Below are 23,426 nucleotides of genomic sequence, written 5' to 3' on the forward strand. Positions count from 1 at the left end.
TCCCGAAAGGGGTTTCTTTTTTACTGAAAAAATAAATCATAATATTTTCTCAAGGGAGATGCACAAGATTTTTCGGGGGGGGGGGGCGAAAAATCCTGGCCTGGGGGCCGGCACTAGCATGTGGGGGCCATGGTGACAGTCCATGCAAGGACCCTACGCATCGAGGATGAAACCAGCAGTCGAATGCGACCTGTAGAGACGTCACAGTACAGCTGAAGCTTTGATTCATCAAGAGGCAGAGAGTGGATCTTCAAGGAAGTAGATAAAGGATTGGTGAGAAGTTGCTGAATATCCTCATTTTTGAGTTGCTCCTCTGCCATTTGTTTGAAGTCGATATAAGATGTCTCCATGGTAGGTATGGATATCTGAGACAATGCATCTGCCACAACATTTTCTGCACCCTTGATGTGCTGGATGTCAGTGGTAAACTAACCAATGAAATTGAGGTGTCGTAGCTGGCAAGGTGAGCACTTACCATTAGTCTGGCTGAAGGCATATGTGAGAGGCTTCGATCCGTGTACAGGACAAACGGATAGCAGAGTAAGCTGCTAACAGCTCTCTATCATAGGGAGTGTAATTCTTTTGTGCAGGAGGAACCCAAGTGATTGCCAAGATCCTGACACGTTGTTGCAAAGTTGCGCCCATGGCAACATTGGAAGCCAATGATGCTCCCGCCACTGGAAATGCCAAAGCTGTTGCATCTGCCAGATCCCGCTTAGACTTCAAGAATGCTTCATTAGCTTCTTTGGTCCAAGTGATCATCTTATCGTTTCTCTTGGCATCCTCGAGAAATTTATGCAGGAGTGCCTGTGTCTCTGCTGCTTTTGGAATGAAGCGACGATAAAAATTGAGGAGGGCCAAAAATCGTCAAAGCTCTTTGTTTGTGTCCAGCTTTGCGTATTCAGCGATGACCGACACTTTCTCTGGAAGAGATGCAATGCTGATTGCAGAGATCGTATGATCCGAACCTGAAAAACCAGACACACTCCCACGTTACTATTCCCATGGAACCAATCATATGACCCAAAAATTGAACTGATGGTTGTCCCAGAACACATTTAGCAGCGTTGAGGCGAACTCAAAATTTGGAAAAACGTTTGAATACTTGGCGCAAATGTTCCTTGTGCTCTTCAGCGTTTGTAGATGCCACGAGAACATCATCGAAATGTGGTACACTAAAGGTGAAACCCTGCAACATCATATGTATGAACCTCTGGAATGTTGCAGCTGCATTCGACAGTCCGAATGGCATGAAGAGAAATTCGAACAGCCCGAATGGTGTTACGGCTGTGTTTGAAATATCCTCTTTGTCACCTCATGGTGTCCAATGTCTGTTGTATTTGGGTACCATGTGCAGTGTGCTTGCTTAGCAACTTTGAGATGGTCGGCAAACTCCTTGGGCAACTAGATGATCCAATTCTCTCTTGGCTGCACACAGCTTGTCCGGTGGTAGCCTGCGAGGTTTTGGTGCAACTGGCGGGCCTTTGGCCTCAATGCAGTGTTGGACGTCATGCTTATTTGCATTAAACGTTGCTACAGTCTCAGTCAGTTCAGGGAACTCTGTGATAATTCGATGAAATTCGCTATTTTCCCAGATGCATTTCACTGCTGGAGATGGTACGTCGCAACCCCCCCGAACGAAATTTCTGGCTACGCCCCTGCTAGAGGAGGTATCTGAGAGTTGCAGTTGCTGAATATTTGATGTGCCGCCACCCGATGTGCAACACAAGATGTTTGCATTCTCAGTTCAATTAACTATCCAGTGTGATCATTGAATGGATGACAACAATGAATGACATTATATGTTCGTTAAAGCAATAAACATTTATTCAATATTATAGGATTATCACAGCTTTCTCTCTCTTAGCGTTATTTGACATAGCAAAGAAACGCTCTCACCTCTTTGCCTAGAAATTCAAATTAGTCCAGATTGTCCATTATCCAGTCCAGAATATCACTTTTGACCGCCGGCCTTTGATGCACCACGATTGGAGAAAACCCATCCTTAAGCGTCTGCTGATAACACAGGCCAACCTACGTAGGACACAGCAGGTGGTGAACGGCAAGAAGGCCCAGAGGCAGCCGGTCTACCGATCACTCCACATGTTCAATGAGATTGTGACGACCTTTGAATATCACAGACACATTGCTGATGAAAGGTGCCGAGCACGCCCTTCTGCAACTATTGCATTGTTTTTACTGAGAGATTATCTGGCATATGCCTCTACAGGGCAAGACGCCTTAGCGTTAGTAACTGTTTTGAAGACGCAGGAATCGGTAATTGGTAATCAGTCCTGAGCATCTGGAATTTATACAAGAGCATTCCCATAATGCCTCTTGATTGAGCTAGTCACAAGGTCGAACGTACAGTGCTAAACTCATGTCGAATTTACATATTTCAGAGAATGATATTGCACAAAATCTGGCAACGTAAAATAAATATGGTGGATGATCGGCGACACATGATTTCACCGACCACTTCAGAAAACAAAAAAATAAGGTAAAACATCAAAATCTATAAAAAATGACAAACAAGGACCATTAATATCATTTCCGCGGGGGGCCTAAATGGTAATGTTACATAATTTCACCGAGTGACGGCCTAGTTTGCCTGAGTGAAGTTGCATGGCTTGGAGCATTTATTGGCATTGTTTCCAAAGCGTCGGTGATACCAGCTTATACCCTTTGGCGAAACTGCGATTTCAGGTGCGAGATCAGGATCTGGAATGGCGACAAAAGTTCTGTCAGTGAAAATTCTAAGCGGTCCAAACACAAAGTGATTAGGTGCAGCATCTCCTTTAGCTGATGGTCAGATGATGATACTTCTTGGCATAAGCGGAGATTGACTTAGAAGTCTGGGGGGGAAGGTCATTATTGCTGGGGGGGCACGATGTCAATTCATATATACATTAGATCATTCGACTCCACCTTTGACGATGGGGGCAATGCCCCCCCCCCCCCCCCGTATCTCCGCCCATGCTTCTTGGATGGTAATGTTGTCGGACGCCGCGAGGATTCTATCGGCTATGTCTGCTAGTTTGTCCGGTGTGTCGTCGGAGATCGCCAATATTTGTTAGACATGGGTTGGCAAGCGTTGCAAGAACAAAGTCTTTAGGAGGTCGTCTCTGATGTGAGCAGATGCTTTGCTCTGCATTTCGAGAACTAACCGAGAGGGCTTCTTGTCACCCAACTGCATGCCGGAAATCAAGTCCTTGAGACTGCTGAGCCACAGTATCTGCGTACTGGGCACACAAGTGTTCTTCCAGAGCTGTGTATGGCATCACAGCGAGAGGACTAGCAAGCATATCGCCATCCACGACCAATTCCTCTGGCTTCAATGCCACCACGACATGATGGAATTTTGTGATCTCTGCTGTCACTCCAGCGAGAGTGAATTGCGACTTGAGTTGCAGGAACCACACAGATGGATTTGAGCATCAGAACTGTGGGGGTTTGATAGCTACTCGATCGACATTACTCAGTTCCTGATCCATAGTAAGATTTGCGAGAAAAAAATATCAAAAAAATATATCGTAGAGCAGTATAAAAAATATTTGAGAAACACGACTAAATCACATCCGATGTAACCATTTATAGTTAGTGGATGGCAAGAGGAGTGACATCTTTTTATAAAAATATATTTTATATAAAGTTTATACGGCAGAACTACATAGTAAATAAAGGTAAAACATTTTCCTCTCTCAACAACAAGCGCTCCCATTCATCAGTGTGTTCGAAAACAAACTAACTGTGCAGTGGCGTCGGAGCCGGGGGTGCTGTGGGTGCTCGAGCACCCACGGAAGTTTGTAGAGCGGGTTCGAGCACCCACAGAATTGATTCAAAATCGAAATTTCCTACATGAATCTCAAGACGGGCACCCACAGGTTCGAAACACTTCCGACGCCCCTGTAACTGTGTATCCTTGACAACCTTGATCCTGTGGTCGGCTTTGACCGATTTCCCACAGTTCCTTTGAAGATGGCACCTATAGTGTGTCGAAACGCTTTAGGAATTCATTGCTTTTTCCTCATTTGCCTTCATCATTGGTTTCTTCTTTGATTTACGAGGGTAAAGATTATTACTATTGTTAGTTGTAAATGTATTTAATTGCAAACATACAAGATTGGTAAAAATCCAATCGCCAATCCGAAGACATGACTAAAATAGTTATTTAGCCGTATTCTAGCGATTTAAAAAAATTAAATAGCAGTGTCCCATCAGAGTCAATCTCTGACAAGGATTAAGTATTAAATCACCAGATGGCCAGATAAATTTGGTTGCTGACCAATTCTTCAGAGAGCACGAAGACAGTTGCATTACAACACCACCAATTCAAATCGTACAGCCATGTGTGCATATTTCTATATATATATTTCTCCATATTTATATATAAGGCGGTCACTATAAAATCAAAATCACCGAGTAGTTTGCGTCAATGCCATTTTAAAAATAAGCATTTCAAATTGAGCCAGGTGCAAGTGGCTTTGTTATAATTTGAGTAAGGAAAATTGGCTGAATTTTATCATGAATGAAGGTTTATGCATTCACCGGAACTCCCCTCATCATTAACGCCTTACTTTATGCTCCAAGTGAAAATAGAACACTCTAGTCCAACATGGGTTGCTGGGAATAATTCAACAAGAGCAACTCTTGTTGATAAGTTTTTATTAAATTAGTTGTTTAAATTGAAAGACAACTGCTTTTCCAAGCAATGTGGCAATTGGTGACATCATCCAACAGCATCTGATATCTCTCCTCCAAGCAGTTATAGATCAGAGCGAACCCTTACTCGTTGAGTCTTTGTTTGGTCACTATTTCTTTTGGCAAGACATCAATCTTCAGTAGGAATCGCGAGTTCGCCAGTAAGTAACTGCAGGATTCAAAAAAATTCCTAAAGTGGAATTATTTCCTTCTTTCTCATTAAAAATCATTATTTTGGTTTTCTTTGCATGTATTTTGATACCAAAATCTTTTCTACTCTATTAATGGATATTCCAGACCTGCCAACTCTCCCGATTTAGGCGGGAGACTCCGGATTTTTCATTCTTCCTCCCGCTCTCCGGATTTTGGCGGAAAATTAGATTTTACGCGAGCTTTCATGTTTTCGTGGCGTCAATGATTGCCGTCATCGTTAAGGAAAACACCCATAGAGGACAGCCGTAGTCATTTCCATCGAGCAGCCGTAAAAAAGTCTCTCTGACCGCATTTAAGGACTTCGTTTTCGTAGCCTTTATCGGCAATCATTTATCAGGGGCATGACCTTGGTTGCTGAAATTCCTGTATAATCGTTATTGTATTCCATTAACAGCCGTGCGGTAAACATGTTTTTTCGTCCGCAGCTTTGTAATTTGAATTTTTTTTAATCGTTTCTTCCGATTAAACATCTTCAGAAAGAAAATATAAAACTTTAAGCTATATAAAGCTAAATATAAAGCTTTTAAGAATTCTTATACCCAAGATTATCAATCACTGATAGCATCCACGAAAGGAAACACTTATACTTTATGAACATTATGTAGATGTGATTTCTCTATTCCGCATGGAAAGACTGACATTGGAATTATATTCTTCTCAGGGACAATGCAGAACCTGCCTTGGGGGGGGGGGGAGAATGTAACTTTTTCTTAATTTATTTAAAAAAAAAAAATTCCGAATTTTTTTTTAATGAACTTTTTTTTGTTCGAGTCTATGAGTGTCGGGGTGGGGGTATCCCCCTCGGGAGAATCGCCGGATTTCTGGTTTTCAAAAGTTGGCACGTCTGTCTGACTTTTTTGTAGTTAATATTGCTGTGTCATCTGCTATACTCATAAAATACAACTGTTTTGTATTTAATCTTTTTGTTTAGATACCAAGTTGTATCCATCTTCAAAGCCTCAAAAGAAAGATTGGGACAAAATAGCAAGTGATATAAAGAAAGAGGAAGCTGACGAGAAACTTGAAGGGGATGCTGCTCTCAATCATCTTTTCCAAAAGATATATGCTGAAGGATCAGAAGAAACAAGGAGAGCAATGAACAAGTCGTTTGTGAGTGTGAATAATTTATTTGTTGCAAAAGAAAAAGTGTGTACCCCTTAAAAAAATTGAGCTTCATCCTTTAACCCATCAGTGGTTTAACAAAAATTGTTTTGGAACAGCAGCAAATTATTTTTTGGTGAGGGTCCCCATTTGGCCCTGGTTGCCGCAGCCTAGTTATGGCCCTGGAGTCTCTGCGTGTAAGTTGGATGTAAAGTTCTGGTTTGGGTAATTGGCTGTTTACAAAATGGTGCCATTTGATTGGTGTAATCTAATTTTCTTACAATTCCAGCTCGTAATAAACCTAAGACATTGCTATTGAGGGTTTTTATTTGTTATCATTTACTGATGTATTTTTGAAGGGGCGAATATGTCTAAGGCGATGATGTCACTATCTATACGAAGGGTTTCAACAACTGGCTGATGAATTCAGAAAAGAAAGAAAGTTCAACTGCCCTTGCGTGGAATCAAACCTATATCCTCTCACTTGCCAAGTGAGCAACCCTAAACTGCAAAGGCAAAAAATCGCAATCTTTCCTTGGAGATCGTGTGTACTGAACGGGAGTCGAACCCTCGACTCCCGGTAGAGGCAGAGATGAGTTTTTTCCTTCCTTAAAAAATTAACATCTCTAATAATAAATATCTTCACAACATCCAGTCTTCTGTATGTCTGTAAGTGGAGAGCGACATTCATGTCAAATAAAGAATTAGAAATATTGATTTTCAAGGAATATGAGAATCTATTTTTAGATATGAAATCCATTCATAAATACTTTGGATTTTAAAAAAAAAATTATTTCTTAATTTTAATGCATTCTTTTTTCGAAAGTTTTAAAAAATATTAAGTATTATAGAGATATATTAAGCTTTGTACTGTCACAGTATAGCATATATAATTAAAAATATGTATAGCATAGCTGCCAAGTCTCCCGAATTTTAGCTTCATCGTTCGACCTCCCGAAAAGTTCTTAAATCTCCAGAATTTTTACGAAAATCACAAAAATCCCTAATTGTCTCTAAAAATTCCCTACTTCATTAAAAAAAATCCCCGCTTATAAAAACAATCCCCAAGGAATTTCTTGTGGGGCATGAAGCCTCTTTTTTTTCCTTTTCGAAATGATGTCACACGTTGTAAATGGGGAAATACCCTTAACAAGAAAGTTGTTTGTCTCATCGTGCAGGGAAATGGCTTAGCAGCCAATAGTCCTGGATAATAATTGAAGATTATAGTGACGCACATATGGTCAAAATTTTTTTTGTTGAAGTTACGTACGTGCGATATAACAAAGCATGAATACTGATAAGCAAAAACAAGGGCGTAAAGTTATTGAAAATGTTGGGGGGGGCTCAAGCCCCATACAATGGAACCTCGTTTATTCGTCGCGTCGTATAAACGAGGTTTTTAAGCACGTCGCCGAACAGTCGGGTCAAAGCGTCGTATAAATGAAAAATCGTATAACTGAAACGTTATCTCTACCTTACTCTTCCGCAAAAATTTCCCTAAGAAAACTAAAAATTATTGTAATTCAAAACCATATTTCATGAAATTGAAATCAAGAAAAAATTATATTACAAAAAAAATTACTCGAAATACAGCACCAAGATCGACATAACATTGCTGTTTCATAAACCTCAAGCACTCTTATGATGTTCCTTTCAAGATTTGAAATACAAAAATGCGTTATTTATAAACTTAAACAAAGAATTCGTCTGTGTTGTTCGATTTCTATATTCAAGAAAAAAGTCAATAAAGCATAGAGTTCAGCTCTTTTGAAAAAAAATCAGTTCTGCTTTAAAAGAACTGGTTTTGCGTTCATCTACGGTCAACAATCAACCTCCGTTAGCAGTCAGTTCATTTCGGAACTTGCAACAGATATTGTTGAAGCCACATCCATTCCGTGGTCACATCCGCAGGCGATCAACGACCAGCCTGGCCCCAAGAACTTTTTCAGTACATATGTTATAGCGATATGTTATACTCGGTTCCTTCAGGAAAGTCTGTTCAAAGGTTCTGGTGCACCATGCGCTGGACCAGAGAGGGTGCCAATTTCACCATTTAACCTCTCCTTCAACATTACAAATGGGCGTCAAAATGCGTGCTCACCCCTGCCGACCAAGCATCTACTTGCGGTCCTGTTTGCAACTGACATTCATTAATTTAATAGTTTGAAATAATTTCATAGCAATATCTCAAGTGCAGTATTTTCTGTCAGATTTAAGAGCAGCACCTTTTAAAGCTCAGAAATACCTCAGATATGCGTGACCATGTATTCTGTTTTGAACATTGTCCCGTAACTCAAAGGTTCTGACTTTTGTCAGCAGCTGCTTTTTGCCCAATTCATGGTTCATCCGCGACTCCACGGAATAGCTTGGTAGATATTTATACTTATAAAAGAACCACTTTTCAAAGAATAAATAAGCATACAAATCAATATTCCAGCTTGTCGCACCGCCCCTGACAAAGGTTAGCTACACCGCTAGAAGCCACTACGCACATTTTGAGAAACACTGACGTAACTCATATGATCGTTGTTGTTCAGTTCGTTTCCATCTCAGCAGAAAGTAGTTTAGCGGGATTGCGGAGGAGGGAAGGGGGGTAAGACAAAAATTGATGGAAGAAATTCACGAAAAAAAATTCAAACACCTTGAAAATGATTATAACTTTTTCAAGGACTTTTAAAGACTTGAAAATGAACTTTTTCTCTAAGGATTTTCAAGGAGGGTACGAACCCTGTCCTTATATACCAGGGCTTGACAAATCTCGGGCTCCAGGTCACCATGGCGACTAGAAAATCGGTATCGGCACCAAACATTCTCTGCATATGATTGCTAGAGTGGAATCATAGGATGACGAAAACAGTGTGGCTTTCGACATGGGAGAGGGGGGGGAGGGTCTCCGTTAGTCCTGAAAAAATCTAAAAAACTTCTTCAGCAAAAACCATGCTTGGCTCCTCAGGAATATGGCTGTTTCCTACATAGTTTTTGATTTGTCAAGATCGGCTATATTCAAATGACATCAAAACAGGAATCATTCAATGTTTTAAAACAGTATTGAAATTTATACTCGATGACAAAAAGCATGGTCATATAGGCTTATGCAGCCAGAGCCGCTATCCTATAAAATGTTTGACAAATGATTTTACATCATGTTCATTTCTTTTTCTCTTTAGAGGTGGGGGGAAGAGGACAAAATCACTGAAAATATTACGATTTGATATTTTGGTTTTTTTTGTTGGTCGGCATTTCTTCGAGCAGAAATACTTAATTTCGTTTCATTTGTGTTCAATAATGTGCATTTCAATATAGTACAGGAGTACCGTATTTGATTTGCAAAAAATTCAATATAAACAAACAAAACAAAAATATTAAAATGTCTGAGTGAGTACAGTGTTTAAAGAGAGGAAAAATGCAACACTATACTGAGCTCTTTCGCGTATTAATAATGAGAAAATTATTATTGCGTAATTAATGACAAAAGTTCGGTGTAGATAATATCTGATATGGTGATAATCTCATTATGAAATCAATGATGCAATAATTTTATTGCATCAATTAAAAAAATGTGAAGGAAGAGCAACTTTTTTGCGCATTAACCCTATATAGTCCTGTTGATTTTTGAATAGACATGATAAATGGTCAAAAAACTACAAACAGGTTTTTTGGTATTTCAAAAAGTACATCCTTCAGTGTCATTTCAGTACAAGGTACAGCTATATAAGTACAATAATTTTTATCTATCTAGAAAAACTGATTCCTTGTTGGTGTCATATTTGAGAGCTGTCCCAATTTTACGTGCTCAGAGATTTATATTATAGCACCAAATTGAGGGAAATGGAAATGAAATTCAAGGACGAAACTATTCAACTTTGCTGAGCAAAATTCTATCTGTTTATAGATAACATTAAAATTAAGGCAGACTATATTTTACCCTTAATTAACTATTTTAGCTAGTTAAATCCAGTATAATTAATTAAATTGCTGTGATGATGCATTGTTTCAGTTAAAAATATGCTAACAGTGCCAATTTACAACGGTTTCTGGAAAAAAAATAATTTTCAATACGTTTTATGGAGGAGAACCATAGAGGGTATAAAAACATTGGTTTCGATTTTATTTGGCCAACAAACATAGGTGATCAGTTGCTATTAATATTAAGGTGCGCCGCAGATAGCAAACGTTTAAAAACCCATTGGCATGGCAGCTCGCTTATTTTTCTTAACAAACACACACTTCAGTATTAGTATAATACTGAAGTCATACTGATATCAGTAAAAGTATAAATACTTTTTTTTAAATTCATGAATCAGAAGGGGGGAAATCTTTGTTTACATATAATATACGTCTGAGCGAGTGCTTATTAACCGAAATTTTAGTATTTGTATAACACTTATATTCAACGTATAGTGTTTTTTTGCTGATATACTACTGATGTATGTAAAAAATTTCAACGTTGAAGGACCTGCAGGACCGGTAATTATTTTTGGTCAAGCATTATCTTATTTGCAATCATTTTCAATAAATCAATTGGTATCAGTTTTGACCATAAACACCCACGTGATAGATATGCCATTCATATTTTATCCTAAAAATTAATTTTAACAAAAATAACTTAATAATCTAACGATGTAAAAATTTTCAATCATGTAATGCTGACCACGGCCTATCGAAAACCACGGTTTAAATCACCAGGAATAACCAAACATAGCAGCAATAGCAAACAGTTCGAATGAAACGCATATTTATACATTTCGTTGATTTAAAATAAATATTTCTTGTATCCTCATGTTGTTCATGTCAAATACTCACATTTAAATTTACGCAAAAAATACACACAAGAACCTATTTATACAATTATATAGTTTCTGAACCGGTCCTAATTTCTGCATGAAGTGGCCCATTTAATTTAAACAACACAGTATTTACTCTATTCGCTAATAAACTAAGCATCTTTGACCCTATTTATGCAGGGTTATAATTGTCCACTTTTTTCTAGGGAAGTCAAAGGTCCTGACTTGCAGAAAAACCAAAAAATTTGGGTGTCATAAGATGTTTTTTTACACAAATTATTTTCGACTTATTTTGTTCCTTGTTATTAGAGACCACTGTTTAAGCAAAACAAATTTGAATAATCCAACTCACAGTTTTCCAAACTTTTTGTTTCATCGTCGTCCTCTTCAGAATTTGTTTTTTTCTCATCCCCCCCCCCCTCCGGACCTTTCCATGCCCCCAAGGGGCGATATTGCCCATTATAGGATACTCTGATCTAACTGATCATAACTTCAATAACAATCTCTGTTCCTATTCTTCTAATCACTATCACTGAATATTATTACCAAAATCTCTTGTGTTGTCTGATCAATAATTTCATGGTCGGTTTTCTTTCACCTTTCGTAGTATTGTAATTTCTGAACTCCGGATAATCCACCCTCGGATAATCGAGGTCCTACTGCACTTTAGATTTCTTTAACAATCTTGTTCCAAACAATGTTTGTCGTAAAAGCTTTTGGCCTCAAGAATATCTGTATAAACATTTTATGCAATCGCAAAATTCCCAAAAAATTAGAGAAACTGCTAATGAGGTTGTACTTACCAAGATTATTGTTGCTCTGCTACAAATTGGGCTTTGATGATGATTCCTTCATCATGAAGGATGAGTAAGGATGCAATGATCGATCAGCGTTGACTTGAAAATTTGTAACATGAACACTCAACGATGACACTTGGATTCAAAAACAACTGGATGTTTCTTCCTCTTCTTATATGCTATAGTTAATATGACAATCCTGTTTTCGGTATTGTCAACTCTGTACAGAAAAATTTCTCATGTCTTCGTGCGCAACCATTTGTCGGCAATTACCTTTTGTAACTACTATAGTTCGGCTGGTCAAATCACCATTTGACCAGCCGAATTCATCTTTTGTGAACATTTCGGATGTCTTATTCTTCGTTTTTTTCTCATGGTTAGTACATCTGGACAACATAAAAATGTAACACTGTGCTAGCTTCCTGAAGGAGGGACACAGAGATGTGTGTTACTTAAACACCTATAAACACATAATTCAGTTAGATGGCGGTATCCATGACTGAAAATTTCGGGAAAGTTCTCACGTTTCCTCAGGGAAAAATTTCCAATACATCTGGCTGCCCATTCGTGTGCGTCTTTGTTCGGAATTCGCCTATATATATGTGTGTGTTTGTGTATGCTCCGCCTCGCTTCAGGGCAGTTGTATTCTAGAAAGGCTACTAAATTTCTACAGTGGAACAAAAATAGTCAAAGCGCCGCTGGGTTGGGGTGTATTCTGTTGAACAGTTTTCTCCTTTTTTTTTCTAACTCATAATGGGTATCTGTCACAGGCATAGTACAGAAGTGCATTCAAGAGGATTCACTGATGGCATTTTCTACTTCTGTCGCCAGCCGATCTACAGAGACAGTAAACAATCATCAGCTAAGAAAAAATAAATTAGTGATTGCTCTTTTCTGATGCCCGTGTCAGAAGTACGTGCTTTGTTGTCCTCAATGGTTAGTCCTGTCTATTGCGACCCAACGCTTTTCTTTGATCTTGTCCCAAAGCGATTTGCCTTGTCCTATCTACCCGCGAAAGCTGGTTGTCTGGAATAACTACTATATGGTCATACAGGCCCCCGAACTAGGCTGGGGCAACCAGGGCATTGCACCAGGGCCACATGCCTAATTGGGCGCCACAAAATAATGTACATTTATTTTGCATAATAATAATCCTTTCCAAGGGCCCCCAGAAAAAGTGTGCCCTGGGGGCCGCGAAAAGGCACGCTATGGTCCTGTGTTCATAGAAAAAGAATTTTCTCGCTAAACATGGAAAGGAAACCTATCAATGTATAATTTTTTCTTTGTTGAATTAATTTTCAATTTGAAATCTTATAAACGGATTACCGAGAGAGAGGCTTGAAAAGATCTCTCGTCCAAAGATCTCGTTGTAAAGTCATAACTATTAACATCATCAGACATACATTGCACTATAAACATGCCCGCCCGCCCCCCCCCCCCCCCGCTCAACGGTGGGACTAACCAACACCTTCTAGAGCAAGCTGCTTTAGAAGGTATTGGACTAACAGGGCTCCAGTGCGGGGGATCCCCCCCTATCATTTTTTGTTTTTCACATGCCCCCCCCCCCCACTTAACGGTGGGACTAACCAACACCTTCTAGAGCAAGCTGCTTTAGAAGGTATTGGACTAACAGGGCTCCAGTGCGGGGGATCCCCCCTCCCCCTATCATTTTTTGTTTTTCACACGAAAAATTCACTATATCCACCAAAGGCCCCAGCCTGAGGCCCTGATGCAGGATAGGGGATGCCTATAACATCTCTTTTATAGTCCTTGCCAACAAAATTAGTGAAATGGGATTACTCGTTATCAAGTTATCGCAGCTTCCGGTCAGTTTTATTTGGTCCCCGAGTGACGTTATACCGAGGACTGACTATTTATGATTTATTGAATTTTAAATAGATACATTTTGCGGCACTTACATACCGATATTGTGCATGCATTTCACTATTTATAAAGGGGTGGCCAACCTGCTTCCTTAGGTAATTGAAGATTAATTTTTACTTTTTAAATTGAAGAAATTCTTTTCAATTTGTGAGCGATATTTTTTTTATGAATGAATGAGTCTTGTAGCCAAATTTTAGGCTATCTCCCCCCCCCCTCACCGATAATGTGCAGTAGGCCATCTTTGCAATGACCTAATTGATAACTTTTTATTGAATTAGTTTTAGTTTCGTTTCTCATCTTCGAAATTCCCAACCAGATGGAGAGAAAACGTTGAGGGGGCGGGGATATCACATACCTCATTGGCGTTGCTGTCACTGCCTTTTCAGTCACCTCATCAATAAAAATTATACAGTTTGTACAATTTTTATTGATACACATGCACAATTTAGATTAGGATGTTCAGTTTTCCTACTCAAAAATTCAAAAAAAAATCTAATTTTCTTTCCTAAATGAGCATTCTTACGAAAACGAAGAGCCAGTCAAATTATATTTGTGGAGGGTGCAAATCTGTTCCACAAAACAAGGGTTATGGTGTTGACTACACTCTTTAGGAAGACGTTGGCTGAGGTGTTGGGCAACATTTAAAATTTCCATGAGTGCTGCGAACGTAAATAGTTCAGGAATCCCTTAGTTATAAAGATAATATTTTGTATTCATTGTTAAAATGTAGTGGTGACTTAACGAATGGGCCAATAAAGCCCGGTCGAGGGGTTGGTCTTGGACCTTTGAAAAATTATCATTTATTTTTCATTTCCTTTTTTAAAATCAATATTATAATTCACTTGTTGTTTATTTGATTCTATGTTCTACCCCCACCCCTAGTCAAATTTTGTTGTAAAGGGGCTTGAAAAATGTTTCGGCATCGGTCCTCAAGATCTGTTATGAATGGGCATTTAGAATGTGCTTTTTTCTCCAATATTTTTCAAAAAAACATTGGGGGGGGGGGGCTAAAAGTTATTGGTTCTCCCGCATATACGGGACTCAAGCGTGTACGAAGGAGAGGGAGAATGCATTGCACAATGGTTTTTTTCAGTAATTACTGGGGAGGCTCAGTCCCCTTACAAAATTTATTGCGGGGGGGGGGGGCCTCAAATGGCCTCAGCCTCTAGGTTCTGGCACCTATTCTTTATAGAGTGTAATTTATTTCGGTTTCAATATCATTGCTTCGCAATTTTCAACCTCCCCCTCCCCCCCACCATGCATCTTTGGGCTTATTTTCATGTCGGCGCCATGGCCGTCCTCCGGTCGCAGTGAACAAAAGAAGAGACACTCAGTTTTTGCCACAGGCAAAGAAGAAAGAGCCCCCTCAACACCTCAAAGAATCTTCCTCTCAGCCGTGCCTTCCGGCAGTAAGGATTGGAACCGATGGAGGGTGCAATTGGGGATTGAACGGCAGGGAAGAAATGAGATAAACGTATTGTCATGGAACAAGAAAGCCAAAGACCATCCAGATTTTTTAAAAGAACTAAAATTTTGAGCAGATTGTTTCCATTAACTAATTCATAATTAGGACAACTTTTGGTTAAAAAAAAATTTTCATCATTGCAAAATGAATAAGCCATATTCATACGAATTTTTGGGGGGGCTGAGCCGCGTCTTCAAAAATGTTGGGGGGGCTCGGGCCCATGGGCCATATAGAAGTTTACGCCTATGAGCAAAAACATATTTAATCAATTTTAAAGATACTTATTCCGATGAATTTCCTTTCATTAAACGTTCCAGAAGAGGACCGAATTTTCCTTTATGTACAAGTTGTGTTACGGACATAAACATCGGTCATGGAAAGACTGCCATCATCACTCATGAAATGAAAAAAAAAACATCAAGCAAGTGTCACAAAAAGTCACGTGTTCTTCAAAAATTGACTGTGTTTTCCTTCATCTTCCGATGATTTTAGGTTCATTCGCGAAGAATGTTTGTTCACAGCGTTTCTGATTCAACACAATATTTATTTTTACATCATTGAAGTTTTGGCCTCCAATTTCACTTGTTTTTTTTTTAGTAGGAATTTTATTCTGAAGTGTTTAACTTCCATTTGTGTAAAATCCCTATTTTAATTTGACTTCAGTTTTTGAGTAGGGATTTTATTCCCTATGCTTTAACTTTTATGTTTGGAAAATCCCTATTTTATTTGGAAAAATCCCTATTGTATTTATTAGGGAGTGGTTTTCGATACGGGTTTGCGCGAAAATCTCCCGAATTTTCATTTTCAAAAGTTGGCAGCTATGGTATAGTAAATTTGAAATCAATCTATGGTTAAATATTTTTAACGATATTTCTACTAGAAACTAGTTACTTTTTCACTATGTTGAAAGGTAGGAAACTCCTCAAGATAGGCTTATCGCAAGTAGGTGGTACTTACAGAAACAAGTAATGTTTTAAACAAGTAACCATGTTGTCTGAAATTCATTTAAAAATATACAAGCTTAAACGATTAATATTTAACAAAATATTCAAAATATACTTACTCCGGAATTTGAGATTCAAATTTTCTTCATAACCATGCGGTATCCAAAATATCACACAGCATTGCCATAGCTGGTTTCTTCCTTCCCTCGGTCGTCGGCAGAGCTGTATTAAGAGCAGCAGAAGAACTCTGAAGCGACTTTGGTCGTCTGCCTTCGGATAGTCACGTGACCACGTCAGCTGTGACGTGTGCAGGGGCTTTGTATATAGGAGGTAGTGGTTTGTCATGCCTGGAAAGAGGTGCCTATAAAAACTAAAGAGTTAATTCACAAAATGTGGACTTAAAACTTCGTACTCCAGTGAATTCTGACTCTGAAAATTAAAATCCTCTTAATGAGAGGATACTCTTTCGAATTAGATGAACTGTTGCACTTGTATCGTTTACAGTACATTCCTGGTTATTTTTTTGTTACTTAACATAGAATTAACAATTGCAAATAACTACAAATACACAATTTTCTTTCAACTAAATAGGATTTATTACAATTTTTTTTTTTTTTAATTTTTTAGAACTTTTAACCTGTTAAAGGGGTAAACATAAAGCAACAATTTTTTAGAGTTCTTAACTTTAGTAAATATTTCACAGTAATGGATTAGCTCTCATCGATCTGTTAGACGAGGTTCACCACATTTCCATCTCAGCATCTCTTCTCTTCAACTGCACGAGTATCACCGGCGTTTGTTCCAGGTGGTTTATGACAGCATTAGCTCAGCCCTGCTGTTGTGAGATCTCCTTTCTCCGCGTGAACTGTATATGACCAGGTTTCTGGACAGGTGACGGGTCGGTGCCCCAGCGAGACGTCTAGCACTCCATCAGGCTTGTGCTATTTAAATACGGCTGACAGGAACAAGAGCCAGAGGTGGCCCTAAGCTAATGTCTGAACTTGATTAGATTGTCGGATCACCAACAATATGGAAAGGGTGTTGCCCAACACACACCTATTCGAAGAAAATGCCTTAATGACTGGATCATTCTGTGTGTAATTTTTGTCCCATGTTCTCAACACACTGGTGACCTTTAAAGGGAATCTTCCCATTCCAAGATCCAATCAGATAGCAGGATCAGTGGCCTGTAAAAACTTAGCATATTCGACCAGTAAAACTGATTTGCATATCATGCGAAATAAAACACTTATTTCAACTTTTGACATACGGAAGTTAGCAACATAGAGGGAATAAACATTGAAGACCTGGCCAGGGTCTGCAACGCTAAGACTATTGTATATTTATTTTTATCATGAAGCTATTAACCGTAAAGTAGTCCACTGCCCACAGACGGCATAAAACATTGCACATTTTTCTTATTATATACCTAAACCTTTATCACAATTTAATATTGCACAATTATAATTTCATATTTTTTATACAGAGTTAGACGTGAACTCCGTGGGATCGCCACCAGTGATCTGCGGAACCCTAACATCAGGAGAGGAAAGTAATATGACAAGCTCCAGGATCCTCCACGTGGGTGTAAGCGGAATTTATGTGGGACATCGGTAGCCCGACCTCTGGTCCCGTTCTTGTCCGACAGCCAGGAGACCCCACCTCAACTGCCAGACTTGGCGAACATAACTGGCCCGAGCCGGAATGCCAGCGGGTGATTTCCGGTAATCAAGAGGTCCCTGGGTCCTGAACTAGAATTAAAAATTAATTTGAAATGAAAGACTTGTGTGTGAAGGGTCCTACACTTATATTTAATTCCGATTCAGATGAGTCTGAATTTGAAGGTTTTTGATTGAACTGTAAATTTTGTTTTGCATGTAATGCTTGTAATAATAATGCTGTTTTGTAAATAAATTTTGTTTATTAGCGTACCAATGGATTATTGTAACACAAGTTAAGTAGTTGTACTAGACTTCACTGACAGATGGTATGTTTTTGGAAATCTGTGCTCCCTCCCCTAAAATAGCTGCCCCCAACAAGCCGCCACTGAACACCAAGTTTGCTTAGCAGTTGTCTGGTTGGCATGGACAGATACGCTGGGGGGGGGGCATTGCTATTCCCCCAACATCAAAGGCTGAGCAGACTAATTTAATGTATATGCGTGTATATGAACTAACATCATCATGCGTCTCCCTTTCCCTTCGCGAGTATCAAGTCTATCTCCGCCTATTCCGATTGGGCTAAAAAAAATTCACATATAATTTTTTTTTATTGAAACAAGATTAGTGGGTGGGAACAGCAAAATTACCTATAGCAAAGGGTATTACCTAACTAAGGTACATGTATTAAAATTTCTAATGTCTTTTTTGTTACAGATGGAATCTGGTGGAACAGTCCTTAGCACAAACTGGAATGAAGTCAAACAGCAGAAAGTAGATGTCAAACCTCCAGATGGGATGGAGTGGAAGCATTGGAAGTGACTTTAAACAAAATGCAGGGGTGGGGGATGGATTTGTCAGAATTTATTCTTGCGATTATTTTCGAAGAAGAATCCCTGGAATTTTTAGACCAGTCCAGTTCCATCTTATTAGACTGTATGATGCATTTATAGGAAAATAAGTGTATTTTGTCATTCAAAGAGAAAGAAAACTTGGATCTTCTTGATTGGAAGAAAATAACCAGTTTTAATGTAAAATATATCTGATAGTGTCTGAAAAATTTATGCAGAAATTAACTGTTTCTGACATTTCTGTAAATAATAAATGTTTTTCTGGACACCATCTTACAATTCCTATTTTTTTTGACAGTATGTTTGATAAAGAGATTCCAGACATTTGGAACGTATGGAAATGTATACATATTTGTTTAAAAAAAAATTGGAACATCCCAGCAAGAGTTGATGAACCAGTTAAGCTGCATTAAGTTAAGCAGGCGATTTTCAGCTGTAATGATTAAATTGTTGTATTATTTCTTCTAGGCACAATATTGTTGGAAGGGTATGATCATAGTGCACGTATGTTTCTGATTCAGAGGGCGTGGTTTACTCGTGCTGGAAGGGCATTCTGCAAGCCAGTTTTTGGTTGTACCTTATACCACCGATGCGAGTCAGTTAGCGTGGGAGTGAGCGATTGAGTTACTCAGTCAGTGAGAGAGGAATGAGTGAGTGACCTAGTGAGTATGTGAGTGATTAAGTGATTGAGCGAGTGACCTAGTGAGTGAGTGAATTAGTTAGTTTTAACCTAGGTGTCACAAATGATTAAAAAATCTGATTGTTCTGTGTTATATTGTATATATTACAATATCGACCTAATGGCATATTTATAGCTTCAGCGGTTTCGGCTCGGCGTGATTCCAACATTTGACTTAGGAGTCGAATATGAAAAACCTTTCTTAGTGAGTCTTGAGGTCGTGAAACAAAACTATTCACAAAATTTGATATTTATAAACTGAAGAGCCAAAAAAAACTGGTACAGGCATGCGTATGCAAATAAAGAGATATGGAACCAATCAGAGTACGGCACTGCGGTCTGCAACGCCTATATAACACAACAAGGGTCTGGCATAGTTGTTAGATCGGTTACTGCTGCTACAATGGCAGGTTATCAAGATTTAAGTGAGTTTGAATTTGGTGTTATATTTGGCGCACGAGAGATAAGACATAGCATCTCCGAGGTAGCGATGAAATTTGGATTTTCACGTACGACCATTTCACGAGTGTACCGTGAATATCGGGAATCTGGTAAAAAATTAAATCTACGACATCGCTACAGCCGGAAAAAGATCATGCAAGAACGGGACCAATGACGACTGACGAGAATCATTAACTCTATAAAAACCAATCCGGCCGTAGATGGCTCTACATGCAAACAGCCAAACCGCCTTAGCCGGCCGAGATGGGGGGTATGGGTATATAAGACGTTTTTGTGAAAGGGCAGGGAGGGATGATTGACAGCTGTCGTCAGAGGCAGGAACGAGAAAGACAAGAGTATGCGCCTTATCAGTTGAATTTCGGAAGCTCCACTTCGATAAAGCTGACTGTTGTTTGCAACAATACAACAAAACGAGAGGTTACACTATAATGTTGTTGCCAACGACGTTGGCGAAATAATTTTGGGAAAAGAATTTTAAAATGATCAAGATGCGTTAAATTTTATTGCTTATAATAGATTATATTGTTGAGATATTTAGAATTTACGTTATCTTGTACTATTGCGATTATTGCGTTTTCTTGGAACTTGACTTACAATTGGAGCCAGCTTATGTGCAAAAAAAAGACACATAGCATCAAATAATTTTGTTTTATTAGTTGCATACCAACACAATTTATCGAGCCTGTCATGACAGGTGCTCTATCTGAACAAAATCCTGGCAATTTATTTATTGGGACATTGCTAGATTTCCGAAAGTTCGGTGTCATTTGTGTAATGTTATCCGTACTGAACTTCTGAAAGCCTCCATCTTCTGCAATTTTCAGAAAATTTTTGATTTTTTTTTATTACAATTATGTCGATACTCTCATGAAAAGAACTTTCCTTTACCCAAAATTCGGAAAATTATTTTTACTCCCCAATAAGGTTTTCAGAAGTGAAAATGAATTTTAATGTACTTTTGTAACAATTATTGTTATGGGGATGATGCCCCTCGTATCGAATGAAAAACATGAAAAGATTCTCTACATAAGCTGAAATGAATTTTTACTAGGAAACTGGGAACGGTCCTGTTTGAAAACGTTCACAATCATGAGACTCTTTTCCTAACGGCCATATGCTTCGCAAGTTCTGTTACTTGGTTGGAAAATGAAGCCGCAAAAATTAGCGCCCGCTCCTGCCCGGGGCACCAGTTCCGCCTGCTCCCCCCCCCCCCCTAGTTGCGGCCGGTCATCAATACGCATATTTTCAGTTCACACAAAGAAAACCTATGTTTGGATAAACATGACTAATCGCCGACCGATATTATTTACTAGGACTGTAAAAGCAATAAAGAAAAATTTGTGAAAAGCAAAAAAATTACGGTATGTTTTTTTTGTGTAAAAAAACATAAGGGCATATTGCAAAGGGACATTAACATGCACATGAACTGAGCCCGTGATAGTAGTATAATACTAAGTAGTATATTTCATTTTGTGCATTTCAGTGTTGTTTTATTTCTTTAGCGTATTACTAAGGTTTTTGATTGTTAGTTGAGAGGTTAGTACACAAACCTCTAGCAATTCGATTTGACTTCCTTCTGGGACGGCTGCCTTTAGGATTTGGCACCAGACTGCACAGGCTCAATTATGCCTATTTTTGTGCATAAAATGGCCGTGCAATGATAAAAAAAACCACCTGAATAAAGAAGGGGGGGAACACATTGTTACAGGGGGGACCTAGCGAGCTATAGCAAAGGGCGGCAGGTCTGAGGAATGAGTGGCCAAGAAAATTAGTAGAATGTGAGAAGAGTGGCAAAAGCATAAATCAGTTACTGCCTAGAGAGTGAGTGACCTAGAGCAGGGCTTGACAAATCAAAAAATAATTTTCAGCGCCAACGAAATTTCATAGGAGCCAAGCATTTTTTTTTTTTTAATAATGGCTTTATTTTAAAAATAATGCCTTTTTTCAGCTTATCTAGGACTCAGCAACCCTTCTCCATGTTGGTAGACACGCTGACATAATTACCAAAAACTTTGTTATCCTAACACTTCAATTTAGCAATCAAACATATAACATTTTAGGTACCAATGCCAAATTTCTGTATTCGTCATATTGACCTGGCGTCTGGGAATTGTGAAACCCTGACTTAAAGCATGTGCAAGTACGCGGATGACCAAAAGAAAGAGCTAGTGACCCCAGTTCGGTGAGCGATCAAAAGCGTGACCTAGAACTGGTGCAAGCATGTTAATGACCAAGCAAAGAACTACAGAGTGAGGGACCTGGTCAATGAGCGATCAAAATCGTGACTTTGATCGGGTGCAAGCATGTGGATGACCAAAAAGTAACCTAAAGAGCGACTAACCAGGTCAGTGAGTGATCAAAATCGTGGCATAGAGCGTATGCTATCATGTGAGTGACCAAAAGGGGGGAACGTAGATATTGTGTGAGCACGTGAATGACCAAAACAGTATGCCAGCATGCGAGTGACCCAAAGTGTGATTTACTGATTTGCAGACACAGGCGTTTTCACAGGAACGGGAGTCCAAGACGGATATTTCCCAGGGTGGTGAATTCTAGGAAATAAGTGGTCAAGAATATTAGAATAGAATGGGAAAAGGGAGGCAAAACAGTAAATACACCTCTGATTGTTGCCCGATTGTAGTAGTATCTGAGCATGAGACTTCCTCATTTTCTACGGATCTAGCGTTTTGATAAACATCTGCGTTTACTACCAACTGGGGTTAGGATTATTGATAAGAAGACAGTCAACGTGAGCAAAAAAGACACAGCTGTAATTTGTTCAGGGGATTTATGTCCTTTCATTGTCAAGTTTGAAAAACTCATTTTTGCAAAACTGACAATTTCACATAGTGATTTTACCCCTCTTTTTCTTACGAAGCAGATAATACCTTATAAGTGGACTGTTTTTATGGGAGTGTTCCAAATAAAGTACACTGGCATCGGTTTGGTACGTGAATACATACAACAAAATCGATTGTAAAGTTTTTGCATGGCTCCCAAATCGAGTTTTCTATCGCTTCTAGGTAGTGCATTCAGAAAATGGCCAGCTCCCTTTCTAACCCACAGATACGATCTTATCCAAAGGTCAACGTTGGTTTTACTAATAGATATTTTTCTTCAAAACTCTCATTCCATTTCTATCCAAATGTGAATAGGTTGACCTTTTTCCTTACTCTTGAGAATTTTAAATATTTACCATTTCTATGTTTAAGTTGTCAATTATCGATTTGACGCATCACTTTCGATTTGGAAAATGCTTAAAGAAAGTCTTGTGTATGAAGAAATTTGTCGTATTTTGTATGATGAGGATTCAGGTGATTCCGATTCTCCAATTGAAAGTTCAGACAGCGAGTATATAGTCACGAACAAGGGACCACAAGTAGACATATATCATAGCTATAAGGGGATAGGATAGTAGATAATATATCGTCATAAGCAGAGGCGTAAGCAGGGAGGTGCATAGAGGGTCCGTATCCCCTCCTCCAAGTCAACCAAAAATTAGAAAAAAATTGTTTCGGTAAAAAAATGCTATATCGAAACTAAATACCTTTTATATGCTATGTTAACCAATAAGAAGGGAATTCCCTCTCTGATTACTTTTTATCACAAGCATAAGCATGGACAAAGATCATTGGCGTACATGGGGGTGGGGGATATTGAGGTTCTAATCCCTCTCCTCAAACCCGAGATTATAGTGTTATTTTGCAGGAAAAAACGTAGCCTTCCCCCCCAGAAGGAAAAAATTTTTAACCCCTACCCCCTTGAGAAAATTCTGCACACGCCTATGACGGAGATACGCTGAAAATGCAAGAGGGCCACAGTTGTGAGGAGGGAGGTTGAATTACGATTGAAGGGTTATCCGTATATTTGTGAATATCATGTCGCTT

The 23,426-nt window shown here is 38.9% G+C and overlaps 1 protein-coding gene across 1 annotated transcript in view; it reads left to right on the forward strand.

Annotated features, from left to right (window-relative positions):
- The window catches only part of Sgt1 (suppressor of G2 allele of skp1), a 357,307-nt gene extending 338,638 nt beyond the window's left edge, over nucleotides 1–18,669 (forward strand). Inside the window, exons 5-6 of the mRNA XM_089248541.1 lie at nucleotides 5,846–6,024; nucleotides 18,265–18,669. Of these exons, the coding sequence (XP_089104667.1) occupies nucleotides 5,846–6,024; nucleotides 18,265–18,369 (284 nt within the window). The 3' untranslated portion in view covers nucleotides 18,370–18,669. The remainder of the gene's footprint in view (nucleotides 1–5,845; nucleotides 6,025–18,264) is intronic.
- The last annotated feature ends 4,757 nt before the right edge of the window (nucleotides 18,670–23,426 follow it).

The sequence above is a fragment of the Pholcus phalangioides genome, unplaced genomic scaffold (assembly GCF_987345545.1).
Source record: "Pholcus phalangioides strain wild (caught in Gottingen) unplaced genomic scaffold, Ppha-v1.0 ptg000020l_1, whole genome shotgun sequence".
Lineage (NCBI taxonomy): Eukaryota > Metazoa > Arthropoda > Arachnida > Araneae > Pholcidae > Pholcus > Pholcus phalangioides.